General features: G+C 42.1%; 1 protein-coding gene across 2 annotated transcripts in view; it reads left to right on the forward strand.

Moving 5' to 3' along the window:
• Positions 1-19,359, forward strand: part of IGF2R (insulin like growth factor 2 receptor) — a 96,829-nt gene that overhangs the window by 23,434 nt on the left and 54,036 nt on the right. For both annotated transcript variants that reach the window (XM_075924562.1, XM_075924563.1), the window contains exons 3-12: positions 6,153-6,277; positions 8,068-8,166; positions 8,756-8,885; positions 11,315-11,435; positions 13,748-13,862; positions 15,697-15,859; positions 16,067-16,247; positions 17,877-17,980; positions 18,449-18,613; positions 18,957-19,097. In XM_075924562.1, the coding sequence (XP_075780677.1) occupies positions 6,153-6,277; positions 8,068-8,166; positions 8,756-8,885; positions 11,315-11,435; positions 13,748-13,862; positions 15,697-15,859; positions 16,067-16,247; positions 17,877-17,980; positions 18,449-18,613; positions 18,957-19,097 (1,344 nt within the window). The remainder of the gene's footprint in view (positions 1-6,152; positions 6,278-8,067; positions 8,167-8,755; positions 8,886-11,314; positions 11,436-13,747; positions 13,863-15,696; positions 15,860-16,066; positions 16,248-17,876; positions 17,981-18,448; positions 18,614-18,956; positions 19,098-19,359) is intronic.

Here is a 19,359-nt window from a genome sequence, read left to right on the forward strand (position 1 = left end):
TTACCCTCCCTCACCCACAAACAGTTTTTTTTTTTTTTTGGTGGGTCAGGAAAAGCTGATAAGGATTTTCACATCTGGGAGTCACACCCAGTCAGCTCCACAGCACAGGAGCTGTCACTGTGTGGTGAGTGTCAAGCAAGATCTGACTAAAACCACCTCAGGGCAGGGCTGTAACCAGGGCAGCTGCCTGGGATGGCTTGAGGTGGCAGGGATCAGGGAGTGAGGACCATCTCCACCTCCTGGCTCACCTCAGCAGGCCATTGAGCCTGTCTGACTTGGGGTAAGGGGTGCAGCCACAAAAAAAGGGGGGGTACATGACCCCACATATGTCACTTCCTGTAAGTGATGCATATATACTCGCTCACCCTAGCTGCTAAAATGCCTAGTTTTGGCTCTGCCCCAGGTTCTCCATTCCCAAGCTGTTTATTGCACTGTGACAGACCATACTTGTCATCCCTGAACCAGCGTTCCTTCTAAATTTTTAATCAATGGGTGAAGTGAATTTTGTCTTGTGCACCAATATTGATGTCGTGCACTTGTTTGGATGTGTGCACCACCAAGCCACCTGTGCTACAATGCTACCGGGCCCTATTTGAGGTTGTATGTTTAGCACTGCTGTATAATCTGAAATCTAAATAGGACACTTGGGCCCCTAATTTTTATAACTATTTTGAGCATGGTTATAAAAATTGTATTCTGCATGAAAACCTGGAATAAATAACATCAGCCTATAATTTTGATACCTTTTGCAAAAGTTGCAATATCTTGTACTTTTTCATCACAATAATTATCCTATTTTTAAAGAGGACAACATTTCAAACACTTTGTGCTTTAACTAGAGCAGGCTGGGATACTGAATTTCACTTCTGTTAGAAATTTAGAGCTTTTGAACACTTTTACTCTGTATGTACCAGGCTTCTGTCAAAATGAGAAGTCCTATTTAGGGCTAAACATACAACCTCAAATAGGGCCCGGTAGCATTGTGGGGGTAAAAATTTAGCTGCTGAAGAGAGAGATTTGTCCCCCTACTGCTGGGCATGAAGTGAAGTTAGACACCTGGGATCCTTACATGGTGCATGGAAAGAGATCGGTGCCTCAAAATGGGATTCAAAAGTCCGACATGCTGACTGGGGAGAGCCACCTGAAGCAGCCAGTCATAAATGCCAAGGAGAAAGTGTGGCATAAGCCCTGTCTTGGCATTGTTCTGCAGCCACACGTTAGCCCTCTTATATTTTATTTTACTACAGAATCAGAAAGTGTACCGCTTGATGGTCAAGGTTTTATGTAAGTCTGTCCTCTATCAAACTATGTGCTTAGCACTAAAATGCATCTTCTTGTAAGGTGATTTAATAGCAAAAAATGAGCCAAAATCCTTTTCTTTTTTTTTTCTTTAAGTAAATCTTCTAAAGTTCTAGAACTCTTCTAAGTTTTTAGTGCATAGGGCCCCAGTTTTAGCCCTTTCCTAGGGCTGGAGCTATGGCCAAGGCCGCCTGGCTGCTCCTGGAGTTGGAGCCACGGTGTGGCGGCTCTTGGGCTTGGGATCATGGTGTGGCTGTCCCAGGAGCAGCCACACCACAGCCCTGGCTCCAGCTCTGGCACCCTGGGCAGCTGCCCACCATATAGCCCTGCCCTGGCGCTGCCAGGCAGCCACCATGTGGCCCTGGCCCCAGCTGTTCCCAGGATGGAGATGTGGTGGGCATCTGTCCCATGTGCTGGGGCTGGAACCCAGGCCGTGATGCAGCTGCTCCTAGGTCTGGGCTCGCAGTACTATTTTTATCCCTATCCCCAGCTCTGGCAGTCACCATGCTACCTGCCCTGGCTGCAGCTCTAGCCCTGTGGAAGGGTTGAAGTTAAGGCCAGGACTGTGTGGTGGCTACCCGACTGCTCCTGGGGTGAGGGCCACTGCCTGCCATGCAGCTCCACCCCCAGAGCCGCTGAGCAGCCACTGCGCGACTGTGCTGAGGAGGTGGTTGGGACTCAAATTCTTGTTGCTTGCCTGCAGAGGCATACACCTTGGGACTTAGCCCTGAACCCCATCTATACGCATCCACTCCCATTGTAAAGAGTCTTAAACTTTGCCAGACACCTAACAGGAGGACCGAACTTAGGTTGTAGGCCACTGTTTTTGGCAATACCTAGGGAAAAAGCCAAGTGTGCAGATTGCTGGCTTCTTGCCAACATGCTGTCTCGGGAACTTGAAGGTGATAAACTTCAAGATCACACCCCCATGCCTTGCTGCTAGAGGAACATATTGCCTAACTTTTGTTGCTCATTTTAGAAATTCTTGGCAGCAGCAGAAAGGCTGGCTTCTGTGCTACAATAGAACACTTTTTTTGGTCCTCTTTTGGGGCCTTCAAAACCCATCTCTCCAAAGCCTGTTCAGAGCTTTCCCAGGCTACAGCAGAATGTAACAGACCTAATTGTCATGTTGCTGCTGTTTTTAGTTTGACATAGCAACAAAACCTGGCAAGATTCTGACTTGGGTGTTGTGTTGCAGCATGGACAACAGTTGTGTGTCTGGAGATATGAGGAGATGCGTACATTGCTGTCTGCCTCGAGAGCGTTCTCTTCTCAATGAGGGGTAGAATGTTTGTAACTTGTATGCTGCCCGACCTATCTTGTTGTGTGTGTGAGAAAATTGCTGTTCTTGTTTCCTGATGCTTTGCATGATTGTGTGTGATAGCATGTAACAGCTGGGGGCGGAGGTAGACCCTTAGAAATGAAGTGCTGCCATTACTGGCATTCAGCCAGGAACACTGCTTACTGCACATGTGTGAGTTTTTCCAAGCCCTGGATAAAAATGTTTATTGTGAAGAAAACTGAGCATTCTCAAACAGAAGTTGACCAAGTCTTCATACGCTCCACAGCCCATTTACAGCGTTGCAAAATTGTGTAGAAATGGCATGTCTTAAACAAAACCTATAGATAGTTTTGATAAAAGAGGGTGTTGCCTTGCCTGGCTTCTTGTGTAACACATACTGACTCATTTGGTGTTGGCATTCTTTGTGGGAATTAAGAGTGTATAGGCAATATGCCAGCTGAGGAAACTAGAAGTAGTAATAGACATGGGTGTAAAAGCAGATTTACTTCTGAACTGGAGTGATGCTCATACCATTCAGCCTCTGTGTAGCCTGTTCTTTTATGTTTTCTTTGCCCTCATGCCAATATTAACTGTGTCTTGTAACCAGCCCTCCAGAGAGTTACATATGCTTATTGTAATTAAGGGAATGCTCCTGTACATTGCCCCTCCCCACAGTATGCAGGTGCTCTGAACAGCTGTTAGGTCACTGATGTTCTAAAATGTGTCTCTGAAGCTAAATTACCATACCAAGTGACCTGAAGTGTAATATCATTAAGGAAAAGAGAAGCGTCCGAATAGGGTGAATGTAATGTGTTAGCTGGTAAGTTTCCATTCTGATTCACATGCATTCATTTCCACCCTTACGGTTTGTAACTAGTGTTCCCTCTAAGGGTATGTCTACACTACCACCCTAGTTCGAACTAGGGTGGTAATGTAGGCAACCGGAGTTGCAAATGAAGCCCGGGATTTGAATTTCCCGGGCTTCATTTGCATAAAGCCGGGCGCCGCCATTTTTAAATGTCCGTTAGTGCGGACTCCGTGCTGCGCGGCTACACGCGGCACGGACTAGGTAGTTCGGACTAGGCTTCACGAGGAGTAACGGTAGTTGGGACTAGGAAGCCTAGTCCGAACTACCTAGTCCGTGCCACGTGTAGCCGTGCGGCACGGAGTCCGCACTAACGGACATTTAAAAATGGCGGCGCCCGGCTTTATGCAAATGAAGCCCGGGAAATTCAAATCCTGGGCTTCATTTGCAACTCCGGTTGCCTACATTACCACCTTAGTTCGAACTAGGGTGGTAGTGTAGACATGCCCTAAGATTTTTTTTTTTCCAACCATGAGCGGGGTGAGTTTTAGCTTATGACCTCATATTGGTGCACGTCTGCTGGTTTGGATAGGTGCCACTGTGACACCCAAGTTAACACACACATGTTCCTGGCTGCCAGAGCAGACCTCCCCTCCCCCTGCCATGAGGCATGTCCCATTCCTGGCTGCTGAAGCCGACTTCCCCTGCCATGCCCCATTCTTGGCCCCATCCACCAGAAGAGGCACCCCCTCCTCCACAACGTGGCATCCCTGGGCACCGGAGCAGGCCTCTTCCTCCCCCACAGCCTCAGCAGGTCCTGGCCCCCCCCTACTCCAGTGGCTCCCTCACCTCACCTCACTTTCTCAGCTGCCCCCACCTGCTGGAGCAGCTGCCTACCACGTGGCTCTGCAGAGGAGGAGGGCGGGGAGAGTTTTTATGCACAGGTGCGCACCTGAGCAAGAACATTGTTTGTAAACAACCTTCTCAGAGTTGTGGGCTGGCTGTACAGCTCACTAAGATAGAGCTTGCTGGTATCGGCGTCAAAAGTTCTACCTTTCAACCCTATCTGCAGGGCTGGATGAAAACACAGTTTGTGAGCCTGCTAGCATTGGCATTTCTTGTAGGACAGTGCACTGGCAGCTGGTACTGTCTCAAATTCTAGTACCTGGTGTTCCTGCTAAGGATGTTGAATTGCGGTTAATTGACTAGTCAATGGAATTTCTATCAACTACTCAATAGGCACTTCCACATTCCTCCTCTGAAATGTACAAGAGCCCCAGTGGGGACTCCTGTACATTTCAGAGGAGGAATGTGGATCTCTGCATGCAGCCCGGCGCCAGCAGGAAGTCCCACTGACTCCAGGCTGCACTTGGGTACCAGCTTTGAAATGTACAAGAGTCCCAAGCAGGGCTTCTGTGTATTTCAAAGCCATGGAGGCTGGGGTCAGCAGGGGACTCCCCAGCTGATCCCAGGCTCCAAACAATATTTCCCCAGAACCCAGGATCAGTTGGGACTGATTTCCCCAGTGGCCTTTCCCCACAACCCAAGGTCAGCTGGGGAGTCCCCAGCTAATCCTGGGCTCCACTGCACTGCCCTTTTGAAATGCCAAGGTGGCATATCAAAGGAGCAGCTGCCACACAGCTGATCCTGGGCTCAGCCTTGTGGTGCTGCCCCTTTGAAATGCCAAGGCAGCATAGAACTCTGCCAGCTTGACTTTCTTTTACTAGTTGTACAAAGTTAGTTGGGGGGGATGGAGGAGGAAGCAGGAAGATGTGCAGTTGATGTATTAGAAATGGATTTTAGTGTAAGATTTTATTCTCAAATTTAATGAATATTGAAAATTGGCGCCAAGATAGTTGAGTGATGACTAACAACTGTATAGACAGTTAGCGAACAGTTATCTAGTGGGGTATAGTATGGATCTATGTTGGGTCCGATCTAACTATAATTAACAATTTGGAAGTGGGGTGCAACCGCATAGTGAAAAAGCGGTTATATTAGAAACATGGACAAAACACAGATGCAATTTGCAGCTCCTGCCTTCCCCCCTCATCCTGTTTGCTGCTGCCTCTGTCAGAGGCAGCAATGGAGAGAGGGCAGGCAGTTCTCACCTTCGTGCCCCCTCCTCCCCGCTGCCTTTCCATCAGAGGCAGTGTGGGGGAGAGTGCATATAGTTGATAGGACTAACCAATGAGCCCATCCCCAGGAAAATCTTTCCCAAAGAGCCTACTGCCTAAAAGGCAAACAAGGGGACAGCAGTAGAGAGGGAGGGAGGATGGGTGATTAAATAGGATGATAAACTAATAGGATGATTTAGCACTGACTAGCTGTTTAGTACAATTCTTAGCCTAAAGGTAGAAGCTGTAAAACGAAAGAACACTCCTAATCAAAATGTGTATTACCTTTAAACAGACTAAATACACTGCAGCAGAATTGTGTTAGCAACTGCTACTAAATATTGCTTCAGCTGGAAAAACAGAGTGAATTCCAGTCTGAAAAGCATGAGGGTAAAACTTTGAAAAGTGGTTGAGGCACTCTTGAAAATGAGATTCAAATTGGTAAGTTACCTAAGCATTTATGAAAAATTTTACCCTGGGTGTGTCTTAAAGATTTAATCTAGTCTTTGTTTTAAAGTTGCCTTTAAATGCATTTGCATGTTGTCTTGCACAGTAGTTAAGCTTAACAACATAGGACATTTGTGATGGGTATGAAATAGTTAGGGTTTTTAATATACTGTATTATTGCAGCCCTTATCTTTTCATTTAGGTGACTCCTCTTCAAAAAGAATTTCTAAATCACTTCTTGAGTTCAACACTACGCATCAGTGTTCACAGCAAGGCACTCAACATTTTAGACAAAGCAACATTAACTTCCTTTGTGGGAAGACTCTGGTTAGTCTGTCATTTTGTTTCCTTATGGCCTTTGTGTAAATAACTTCTAGTGTTCTGAAGAAGAGCTTTGTGGGAGCTCAAAAGCTTGTTTCACCAGCAGAAGATGGTCCATTCACAGATATTGCCTCACTGGTGTCTTTAAATTACAGTTACTTTTTTTTCTAAACTTGCTTTTTGGAGAAATTTGAAAGAATACATCAGTTTGTGACACTACAAATGTGACTGCCAATTTTTTTAGACTCCCATTACAATCCATATTCTCGCTAAATGTGTATTGATCTCTGTTCATGGGACTTGCAAGCCATGCATCATGATGATTAAGAATCTCAAGATAGTTGTTCATTTTAGTGTTTTGCTAGATTTAGTCAAGGACTCTTTTTTTCTAATGCCTTCAAATGGATTGCAGAGTAGTATTTTTGCAAATTAAGTAATAAAGGGTATGTCTAGACTACATGGCTCTGTCGACGGAGTCATGTAAACTAGTTTACCCGGCATAGGCAAAGAAGCAGGGATTTAAATAATCCCCGCTTCATTAAAATACACATGGGGCCGCCGGGCTGTGCCGACGATCAGCTGATCCGGCACAGCGCAGCAGTCTAGACACAGATCAGTCGGCTGGGGAAGCCTTTGCCGACCGATCTCATATGCTTACAGGATTGGTCGACAAAGGCTTCCCTAGACAACTGATCTGCGCCTAGGCTGCTGTGCTGTGCCAGATCAGTTGATCATCAGCACAGCACGGTGGCCATGTGTATTTTAATGAAGCGGGGATTATTTAAATCCCTGCTTCTTTGCCTATGCCGGGTAAACTAGTTTACATGGCTCCATTAATGGAGCCATGTAGTCTAGACATACCCAAAATGATGAATTAAAGTGAGCAGAGTACAGAGCACTTGAAAATTCGTAAGTGTCAGATGTAATAGAACAATATCAAAGAATGTGGCTGATTTCTGTTCTTACGAGCTAATATATGGCTCTCAAACTAGTGTTTAGGTTTGTAAATTCTTTCTGTTTAATGCAGTGTCTTCTGATAATTAGAAATAAGAAATACTGCATTAGTCAGAAAACATACATAGGTCTCTGAGTAATCCCTCTTTGGGACAAATTCATATAAATTTTAAAACTTTAGAACAAATGTTAAATGATAGTTGAAAAGGTTTTAGTCTTGATATTGCATGGTCTCTAGACTCTCGCTTCCCCAAAATTTTGCTTGCTGAAGTGATCAGAGCATGGAGATCTGTAAATAGTTACCTAGGAGTCAAGCACTTCAGGAAATGATGTTATCACCAACAGCATTATACACCTTTATGGAAAGCAGGATAACTTAGAATATTACATGGAGTGCCAGTACATCAAAGCTTTTTAAAAGCTCCACACCCCACATGTGACAAATTGGGGAGGAATGCAGAAAGGGTGAAAGGATCTGCACCATTTTCCAGTGTCAAGGAAACTTTCTAAAACTATTAGCACAAATTGTACATATTGGAAATAAGGGGTTACTTTTGAGGGCTCATGTACACAGTGTGGTGTGCATCATATCTGAAGGGACAATGAGGCCTTTCCTGTTTCTTGGCAGTATTTCTCTGCCTGTGCTTTCAAACACTTTTCCTTGTTAATGATTTACTGGGGCATGTCATGGTTTACAATTCATGCCATTCTTATTCTCAAAGAATTTGCACGATTGCCTATTTTTGTTGGTATTGACTACTTGAACTCTAATATTTTATTTCTTTTAATTTTACAGTTATACACTGAAAATTAACTATTGATTTCATTATCTTTTAAAATAGGGTTCCCCAGAACTTGTTACTGCAACTGAGTGCGTGCACTACTTTGAATGGAGGACTTTCATTGCTTGCAAGAAAGAGTCATTTAAAGCCAAGAAAGAGGTAATATTGAAAGAGCATGCTTTCCAGTTTTGGACTGCTTCAGATGGAGGGAATGGAATAGTAGGTCACATTACTCTTAGCTTTTTACAGCATACATTCAATTAGAAAACCATGATTCAGTCTTAATATAGAATACAACTTTGGCACAAATAGCAATTTAAACTTCACAGAAGCTTGGTTTATATTTTTGGACTGAAAACCAACCTTTCAACATTTTTGAATATCCCATTAGAACAAATTCTTTGTTACTAGCTTAAGCAGCAAATGAAGATGAAAATTTGAAGTAACTCTTCAGCACGTGTGCTTGTGACTTTTTGTTTTTGGCACCTCTGTACCATAAAACTAGTGTGAGGCATTTTCCCCATTTGTTGCTTGGGCAGTGTTTTGCCTTCTGTGGGGAGCCCATTGTGGTGTATTTTTTTTTTTAATGGAATTTTTTCTTTTGGCAAACATTTCTACTGCTAGATTTTTTTTAATTTAATTTTTTTTTAAATAAATCAGTTGTCTTTGGAAAATATTTCATGTCATCTGATGTTTCTTGTGGGATAAGGACTGCATATGGCATTAACTATCACATTTGACCTTCTAGGTACCATGTTATGTTTTTGATGAGGATTTGAAGAAACATGACTTGAATCCATTGATCAAGATTTCAGGAGGCTACTTGGTGGATGACTCAGATGAAGATTCTTTATATATAAACATCTGTAGAGACATAGGTCTGAACCTCTGTGAACACCATATGTGTCTAAGTTTTGTGACTTTAACAACTCTTACTAATGCTGCTAGTAAAGGGTGTCTGGCTTTAGGATAGTAATAGATATGTAGCCGTGTTAGTCTAGTCTAGCTGAAACAAAACAGGACTATGTAGCACTTTAAAGACTAACAAGATGGTTTATTAGGTGATAAGCTTTTGTGGACCAGACCCACTTCCTCCGATCAAATAGTGGAAGAAAATTGGCACGACCATATATGCCAAAGGATACAATCAAAAAAATTAACACACATGAAAAGGACAAATCAAATTTCAGAACAGAAGGGGGAGTTTGTAACGCTGTTGTTTCAAGACAGGTTTGATTTGAAATATTACTTGAGGTTAGCCTTCCCTAGATAGGTCTTCTTGAACTGTTGAACTATTTGATAAACATCATCCTTTGGAATAGCAAAGGGTATGTCTTAAAATCGTTCAGTCCAGTCTGTAGCTCCTGCGCAGAGACTGGCAACAAAGGCATTGGCTGTGATTGGCTTCTTCTTGCTGTCATCTGTCTAGTGAGAGCTGGATGAAGCTCACCAACTTGTATTTAGCTTTTGCTCTGCAAAAAGAGTGCTAAAGCTCTATGAAGGTTCCAGTTCATCTAAGAACTTAATTAAGTGTAGTCTTGACTCTTGAGGATGAGTAGTCTTAATAAAATAATGTTCCTAAAGTTTAAATATTTAAGTCTTGGCTAGTTTGAAATTTATTTTGGCCAGTTGTGTGGAGAGTGGATGCAATATAAGCAGTTGTAACACAGAGCAATTTCTTCAGTCTGAATTTCATACATATTAGGTAACTTTAACAACAAATGAAATTTTTTTACACTGCGCTGCTGTTGCATTTTTAATCCAGTATATTCACTGGTCTGTCTTGTTTGTACAAAGCATGTGTAAACTTTGCCCACAGAAGAAACTAAGTCTGTGATTGTTTCAAATCCTATTGGTCTGGAAGGTAGAATTGAAAATTTGTATTTGTATTTAATATCAGTAGCACATCCTAACAAAATGGTCTGCAGGCTTATATAAAATATTGCGAGCCAAGAAGCTCAGGAGTAAAAGAGTGCTTATTATCATGGTATCTGAGTGGTCCTCTTTAGAACAGTGTTTCTCAGTGACCAGTCTGTGGACCCATGCCAGTCCTGGAGATTTCCTTGACAGGTTAGGAAGGCAGCAACATGGTCCCTGATACCTCAATTTTTTTTTTTTTTTTTTTTTTTAAATACTGAACCAGAACCTTCAGTTTGTCAAATTTCCCATTTATTTTTGGCATTTTATTTAATAATTTTTTTATGTATTTGTTGTTTTATTTTTTAAAATTATTTTTCTCAAGCATTACATAGAAAACCCCAAGTTTACAAATATTTGAAGACCTAATTGGACATGTCCAATTATGATATGGAATTTTGGCTCTTCCTAGTATGTGTGAACTACTCAGTTATTGGTATTCATCTTTTACAACAGGGCTAAACATTTTATTTATTTACTTGTCCAATTATGTCTGCAAATATTTGTAAACTTGAGGTTTTCTATGTAATGCTTGAGAATTGTATTCCAGTTTTCCATCAGCAGAGTTCGCCGAACCGTGGTGAGCCCTGCTCGCCAGTCCCGCTGTCCGGCGATCTGCGCATGCGCAGATCGCCCGAACCTGGCTCTTCCAGGTTGCAGTCTACTCGCCACAGGCGAGTAGATTGCATTATTTGTCGAGCCCTGTCCATCAGTATGCAAATATTTTTATGTATGGAAGTTTGATTAGTTATACCTGTAACTATAGTAGTTGAATCACTTTTAGCGTGATAGTATTGGCTGAACTACAATTAGTATTCTAACTTGCTTTGTATTTAGTATTCTTTCTTGCTTTGAAGCAACCCGTAAGACAGATTAAATAAAAATACTGGCGTGGTCCTGCCTTGATGATCTCTCAAGGTCCCTTCCAGTTCTAGTATTCTATCATTCTGTGATTAAAAATTAGATTTTCTTCATCTAGAATACTGCTCTCTGGGGAATGGAAAAAAGCTGTTGCAATAAAAATTGAAAGTTAATAGTTTAAAAGTTTTATCTAGTTAAGTGAAAACATCTTTTCAGCCAGAAATAATTGGAGGAGTGCATTTTATCTCATTCATGGCATCAAATGCTTCAGCAAACTTTTTTCTAATTTTGAGGTTGCTTTTTAAAAAAAAAAAAAGCAGCCATTTAAGCTCAAACTGCACTTTTGAAAACTTTAGTCCAAAATTTTTTTTAAATGCCCCAAACTTAATAGCTGCAAAGGGGGAGCTAGAATGAAAACTGTTTTAGTTTAATACAGCTAAATTGTACCTAAACTGTCCCTAGATACTTTTTCTTAGTGCTGCAACACAAATTTCATTTGGGTTATATCTGGTATATTTTTTTTAAACAGGAAGCTCCAATAGTGAAACCAGAAACTGTCCTGCGGAGAGTGCTGCATGCTTGTTACGTGGAGGCCATGCTTTTGATGTTGGCCGTCCTCAAGAACAGCTGCAACTGCATGATAAAGACAGGTACTTTTGGTGGCATTTAAGTATCAGAAAATATTGTATGTATATTTGTAAGGGCTCCGTTTTGTATTTCTGGACAAAACTATTCATTGTTTGGCTGATAGATACACCTGCATTCCATTGGATCTATTTCCAATTTTCTTTCTGTAATTAAATTTTGAAAGTGGCATCTCTTTTGTACACAGACAGGAAGAGACTAGGTTTTACTCTGTTCTTGTTGCCATAATGTAAAGGTTTTAATCCTTTTTTTAAAAAACCCCATGACACCATTTTTATATGTGAAAAGCTCTAGAGGATGAGGCAACTACTTAGCTTAAAAAAAAATTAAAAAATTAAGCTTAAAATTATTGGTGTTACTCTGGCATGGAATGTAAGGATATTAAGAAGCGGGTAACTGACTAATTGTGTAGTCGATACAATTTGTGTTGACTCCACAATTAGTCAATAAGGGGAGACATGGGCCGGAGCTACTCCTGCTGCACCTCTGCATTTTAAAAGTAATAAGAGCTGGGCTGCCTATGTACTCAGCTCCTCCTACATATAAAATGCAGAGCTGCAGCAGGGATAGGTCCAGGACCCAGACCACTGTGTCTCTGCCTCTCCTGCCCTCCCACCCCTGCACCGCAGAGCTGGTGCTGGGTGGAACTGCTTCTCCCTCCCGCTTTGATGCCTCTATCAGAGGCAGCGGGTGCAGGGGGAGGGGAGGATGCGAGTAGTTATATAGTGACTCAATTACCCAGTAAGCCTAGGCTTATCGGGTGTTTGACTAGTTTACATCCCTAATGGGATGGTCTACTGCCACAAATAAAGAACTCAGTTCTAATTCCAGCTGTGTTCCAGTGAGCTGCTGGATGCCCCACAGAAAATCATTTGGCCTCTGTCTCACTTCAGGGATCTGTGTTTAAAAACAAAACAAATAAACCAAAAAAAATCTTACATGGATATTACAGTAAAACTCTGATGGTCTGGCACTCCTGATGGTCCGGCACCATCAGGAACCCGGAAGTGCTCCGGACAGCCGGACCATTGGAGCAGATCTTCCCCCAGCTTCCCCGATTCAGCTGCTGCTAAAACTGACCAGCAGCTGAATCGGGAAAGCCGGGGGCAGAACAGCTGGAGTGCTGCCGGGTAGGTCCTGTAGCGCTGCCCCTTGGAGCTGCGGGACCAACCCGGCAGCACCCCAGCTGTCCCCGATTCAGCCGCTGCTGAAATTGACCAGCGGCTGACTCCAGGAAGCCCAAGACAGAGCTGCTCTGCCTCAGCTTCCTGGAATCAGTCGCTGGTCAGTTTCAGCAGCGGCTGACTTGGGGACACCTGGGGCAGAAAAGCTGGGGTGCTGCCGGGTCGGTCTCACCGCGCCAAGGGTCGGCGCTACCAGACCAACCCGGCAGCACTCCAGCTGCTCTGCTGCAGGCGTCCCCGATTCAGCCGCTGCTGAAGCTGACCAGCAGCGGCTGAATCAGGGACTCCTGGGGCAGAGCCGGACTATCGGAAGGGGAGGCTATAAGGGGGCCTGGGGTAGCATCCCCCCACCCCACCCCAGGCCCCTCATAGCCCCCCCCTTCTGATAGTCCGGCATATCTGATAATCCGGAACCCCCTGGGTCCTAGAGGTGCCGGATTATCGGAAGTTTACTGTACAAGGATTAGAGTCTAATGTTGCCATTATGCATTTGCATTAGCTGCCTCTTGGCTTCTGGGTATAGTAAAGATGTTGTGACCCCAAATTGTTTAGAATCTGCCAGCATGAGATCCCTTCTTTCCTTTTGTGACACTGCAGGCAGAGGCTACAGCCAGGCTGGAGCAACCTCTGCTTAAGGTGGATGGGGGTGGGGGCGGGGAAGGTGTGCTCCTTCTGGGCTGGATTAGTCGATTAAATGGGATTTCACATTCCCGGTTTGGATACAACTCTCCAGAAGTTACCAGCCTAAGGCAGGCACCCAACTTGGAAACTTTCAGACCAAATTGTTAAAATTTTGCCAATTTATAAGCAACTTAAAATGGAATCTGCACTGGGAAGTATCAGGCTATTGAGTAAGTCAGCTTTGTCTGGAATAGTTTTGGGATGAGAGGGGAAAATAAGACTCGAGATTCTTATAACTACAACTAATCAAAAAGGTGTGTAATCACTTCTCCCCATGCTCCTTTCCTCTTTTTAAAGATAGAATTTAATATTTTTAAAATACCTCTCCTAGAGTCTCTGGTCAAATTGCGAGTACCCTGTCTCATGGCATTTGATAACTAGCTCTCTTCTGTAGCACACTTTGTATTTATTTATAACTGGATTTTTGTTCTGTCTTTGTTTGTTTTTGTTAGACTTGAACTGAGTTATGAGAGAACATACAGTGAAGAAGAGAAGCTAGATTTCTGTCTTGGCCATGATCCAGCAGTGACTATTACTTTTGTATGCCCATCAAAGAGAAGAGGAGAGGTAATTACACTCTGTTGGACTGCGTTAATAATCATTCTCAGTTCACGTCTCTGCTTTGCTAAGCGCAGAAACCTAGTATGTGCTTGCCTATCATTCACAAAGCTTATTAATCTTGAGATCCTCAGATAGGAAGTATTAATACTCACTCCTGATTTGAATTTTTTTAAAACTCAAAATCTTTCCAGAGATAGTTGTTCTAGGAATACAAATCAGAGAAAAGGTGGGTGAGCTCCCAGCTCTGTGAAACTTGAAAGTTTGTCTCAACATAAAGTTGGTCCAGTAAAAGATACTACCTCGCCCACTTTGGAGTCTCTATAATATCCTGGGACTAATATGGCTACTCCGCCACTGCAAACAATCATGGGGATACAAATGTGTTGTGGCTGTCTCAAAGAATCCTTTCTTGATTTGGATGATGATTTCTCTCTTCTGAGTTTCAATTTGTGTTGAGATCATTAGAGCCTAGTACAAGGGTGGAAATGGTATTCTCCCTCTAGAGTGTTATTCCTAGTCAAGAAGGTCTGCTTGCTAATGAGTGCAAACTGTTGTCCAGCCTGATTTGTGTGACAAGCTTCTAGTTTTTGTTCTGTGTAATTTGGTTCTATTTTAAATCTGGCCATTTGTCTTGCATTGATTTCACTCATTCCTGTCGTTTGCAAAATAAGAGTCAGGTGCTTGCTTTAATGCTGAATGTGCTTTAAGTGGAAAGAAAGTGCCCAAGAAATTATTCTGTCTTTATAAACGGATAAGAGCTTATTTTAAAGTGGTCTGTTTTCATGACCATATTTTCCTTCTGATTAAGTCCTTATAAGAATTTCAGTCTGCTTCTCATGAGTTAACTTTATCTTCAGGAGATACTAATATTCTGATACAATTAATAAGTTCCCAGAAGCTTCTACCAGAAGGTAGAGAGTCAAGAAGTGAGAACTCCAGAGTAAAGACCATTTACCAAGAATATGCAACAGTGTTATGGTAGAAGTAGGATGGGGGAAAGGGGAGGAAGAGAGGATGAATTCTGTGTAACTTGAGGTCTTATTCAGACAAGTGTCTCCATTCTTTTATTCATTTTAACTCTTGTCCCCCTTTAACATGCACAGAGTAGACTGTGTATATGGTTTGCACTTATTATCCTGGCTCTGATACAATCTCATGTTGGGCAAGTCAGTCTATTGGTTGATTGGAATTGCTTGATTAGACTCTTCAGGGTGTTGATGATTAGTGTTTGAAGAAGAAAACTGTTATGACACATTTTGCAAGCTGCAGAAAATCTTACCAATGTTAGCTGCATCAAGTCAACTCTCAACAGTGATAATTATATTCTCTTATTCTTACAAACTTGCTATACCATTGATAACTTTTCAGGACTTAAGTCTTTTGTGGTACCTTAGTTCTAGATACAATGACCAACATTTTTAAATCTAGCGCTTATGGTAGGTTTTTAGATTTAGTTGCCTATTGTAAGCACCTAGATTTAAAAAAAGCTGGTCACTTTTTTGAGTGTACAACAAAGATATTGCGTTCATTTTATATAGATTAAATATACAAATCAAGATGACAAACATTATAGTGTAATATAAAGGAGTCTTTAATTTCTTCAGTCTTTCTTTAAAAAAAAAAAAGTCTCTTACATTTTCAAAAGCATAGTCTGTCTTTGCTGGAAACTTGACTTTGACCTAACTGTGTGTGTGGGGGGGTGGGTGGTGCAAAGGCTGGAGGAGAGGGAGAAAGCAAAAGGTGTTAGTATATGTACCTTTCATCTGACTTCTAGTCAAATGAAACTTAAAAAAACCCCTGGTCTTATTTACAACTTTAATCATGTTCACTTCTGCATCAGCGCACAGGCCCCAAACTTACTGCCAAGCTCCACTGCCGGTATGAAATTGAATGGGTCACTGAATATGCCTGTCACAGGGATTACCTGGAAAGTAGAAACTGTAGTCTGACCAGTGAACAGCATGATATCTCCATTGACTTGACTCCACTCACTCAGCATCCAGGTAAATTCCTTATGTTTCTTTAACGGAAGGAAATAAATTCCATAAGCCAAAACCGTTGCTTGTGATAGCATCTGTGTATAGAGCATTTTAGACTGAAACAGTAACATGTTTCTGCAGTACCTGTTCAGGGTTGTTCTTTTTCTTTGAACTTTAAAAAAACAAAACAAAAAAAAGGCCACATTTAATTTCCTTTTACTGTTTCCTTAGGCTATGTCACACCGTACATGGCTAAAGATGAGAGAGAAGAATATTACTATTACTTAAATATTTGTGGGAGAACCACTGCAGGCAGTTGCCAGGAAGATGGTGGATATGTTTCTTCTTGCCAAGTAAAGCCTCAGGGTAACCAGAAAAAAGTGGCAGGGAAATTTGAGAACCAAACCCTCAGGTTTGTAAACTTCCCTCAAGGCATCTGAGCCACTTTTGTCCTTCAGATAGGTCACTGAAAAACACAAAGGGTAAACATCTGATAAACATTCCGACTTCTGTCTATTAGAAACTGTTTTGTTTTGTGAAATGTACAGAATGCAGTAGGAGGGTGAATAAATAGAGCTATGTAACCAGGCCCACCGAGCGGGAAGGTGGGTGAGCAAAGGGAGCAGTTGCCCTGGGGCCTGGCAGTTCAGAGTGGCTCCGGGCTGCTGGTCATTGCTGCTACTCCGGTAGCAGCCGTCGCTCCAAACCTTTTAAATCACTGCCAGAGTTCCACATACGTCATGTTCTGTGTAGCTCTGAGTGGCACTGAGGGCTGGCTGCCAGAGGTCCTGTCGATTCTGGGAGGGAGCACGGAGCCATCCACCCCTTTTCCATAGGACCCACAGATGCTGTCTGCTCTGTTACATAGACTCTGTTTTTATTTTGTGAGTTTAATATCGTGGTAATGCTTCAGCAGAGCTGTGCTTGCAAGCACCATGGCAGCTTTACAAGACCAAGGGAGCTAAGGTGCTCCACAAGAGGGGATTACCATAAAGTACTTCTCTCCTGTTCTGTGGGCTTTAATATTTAGACTTTCAGGCTGCTGCTGCTGAGTTGCTTGGCAGAACTTTGCTGGCAACATTACATCAGAATCCTGTTGGAGCCAGGCTATATAGAGTAATGAATCTGCTAGGGTTTCTTACTATGTTCAGCTCGGCAAAAGCATGCAACATATTTTGCACTTCTGTGATGTACAATTTGTATGATTTTTTTGGAATTGCAAACCCATATAGTGGAGCAAGATCTCTGTGGGTATATTCCTTCCTGAGGCATCTCTAAGCTAGTTTGAACACTGGTACTTTCAAAACAGCACTCTTTAGATGATTTGATATACAGGGGTGTCTCTTAGCCTTGTTCTTCAGAACACGCTTTCAGAGCTTCTTGACTCTTTTCTGGGGTAGGACAGTGAGGAATGACTTTCTACCCCTTCAAGAACACAAATGCAAACCAACTTTTTCATGAAAATATTTTCATGCCAGCTTGATTAAAAAAGGAATGTTCTTCCAATAAATGGAATATTGGATGCTGGAGATCCTGAATGAAAATGATGGTGTTCTTAGAAGTATTTAATTTCTGGTAGGAAATATCCACAAAAAAGTTGATTTTGTTCAGAAAATGTATAATTGGTTCAAGGGGAAATCCCATGCGATGTAGATGGACAGAAAGAAAAGTTAGGGCCTGAGTCTCTGCTTATCTGTACTTCATGTAGTCATTTATGTCTGTGCAAACTGGTTGTTATACACTATAAATCAGAAAGGTGTAACTAAACAAAGTGCAAGCAGTGGAGAATTGGACTTAGTGTTCAGCTTAATTGTGAAGGAGTAACAACAGAATTTCTCAATAGTTGACAAATGCCAGGGAGAAAGCAATTAGAATATTCTTATTGTTATGGAAAACTCAGTTATTATGCTGAGTAACAATGTCTTCCTATGGCTAGAATGAAGCAGTTATCAGTTGCGTGAATTGGGCTTTCATTAGGTAGGACAAATAGCATGCTAATTTTTGTCATAGGTTAATTTCAAGCACTGGGATTTTTTTTCAGGTACTCTGATGGGGATCTCACTCTAACATACCCCGATGGAGATGCATGCAGCTCTGGCTTTCAACGAATGACTGTCATAAATTTTGAGTGCAATGAGACTGCAGGTGAGTGGATGGATTAGAATTATTTTACTGTGCACTTGTTGCCTGTATGTGTGTGTTGTGTTTTGCTATTCAACTAGTGGAACTACTTCCCGTGTGCGTGAGGCAGGCAGTTATGAGCCGACATGGTTGTTTCTAATTTCTTATCTGAGGGCATGATACATGACCTCCTGTTGAGAATCATTGCACTTACATTTGCCATAGTCCAGAATGACAGAGATTTTTAATCAGAGAGCATTTATGTTTAGTTTAAAAGCACTATATTTTTTTAATGTTCAACCACCAAAGGGTGTTTCTTCACTGTTTTCTTGGTCTGCAGTTAATTCTGTGGCTGATACTATAGTACAACACACTCTGTAATGTTTCTGCTATGATGTGGGTGTGAAAGGAACAAACCCCATTACCAGACTGTGCCTGTTGAAACCTAGTTTTCATATGATAATAAGTTCTCCTGGCTTTCTAACCTTTCAGGTAGCGATGGAAAAGGCACACCAGTGTTTACTGGGGAGGTGGACTGCACATATTTCTTCACCTGGGATACTAAATATGCCTGTGTTCAGGAGAAGGAAGATCTCCTTTGCAGAATTGCTGATAAAAAGAAACGATATGATTTGTCACCTCTGATTCGCAGTTCAGGTATAGCAGCAAAAATAAACCACTGTGTTTTACTGACTGTTTTCAATTTATTGTAAAATCATGTGTTTTCTTAACCACTGCTTCTTAGCCTCATCTTAGCTATTTCATGGGTTCTTAATATCCTTTTTTTGTTATACTAGTATTGAATTTCCTTTTTAGGGAAAAAATCTCTAATAATGAAGATTTAAACGTATTCTAAAGGTGCAGCCTATATCACTCTCCATTCCAGGTCATTTTATATGCAGCTATGGTTTTTAAACAGTTCTTCCTATTGTGGATGTGTTTGGAATCTTAGTCAGTGAGGCAAGACTGATATACCTAAAATAAAATCTCTTGTTCCCAGAGTCAGCGCAGAATTGGGAAGCTGTGGACAGCAGTCCTGTAAAAGCAGACAAGAAACACTTTTTCATCAATGTCTGTCATAAAATACTTAAAAAAGGAGTAGCTGTTGTTTGCTCAGATGATGCAGCTGTTTGCTCTGTTGGTGAGTGCATAGCTTTGAAACACAAGGATGTGTCTAGACTACCTAGTTTTGTCGACAAAAGTGGACTTTTGTCGACAAAACTATACCAGCGTCTACACTACTGCTGAGTTCTGTCGACATAACGTCGACAGAACTCAGCAGTTTTGTCGACGCTGGTATACCTCATTTTACGAGGCATAACACCTTCTGTCGACAGAACTCTGTCAACAGAAGGTGTTATTGCCTGTAACATTGCGTCCAGACTACGGAGTTCTGTCAACAA

The sequence above is a fragment of the Pelodiscus sinensis genome, chromosome 3 (assembly GCF_049634645.1).
Source record: "Pelodiscus sinensis isolate JC-2024 chromosome 3, ASM4963464v1, whole genome shotgun sequence".
Taxonomy (NCBI): Eukaryota; Metazoa; Chordata; order Testudines; family Trionychidae; genus Pelodiscus; species Pelodiscus sinensis.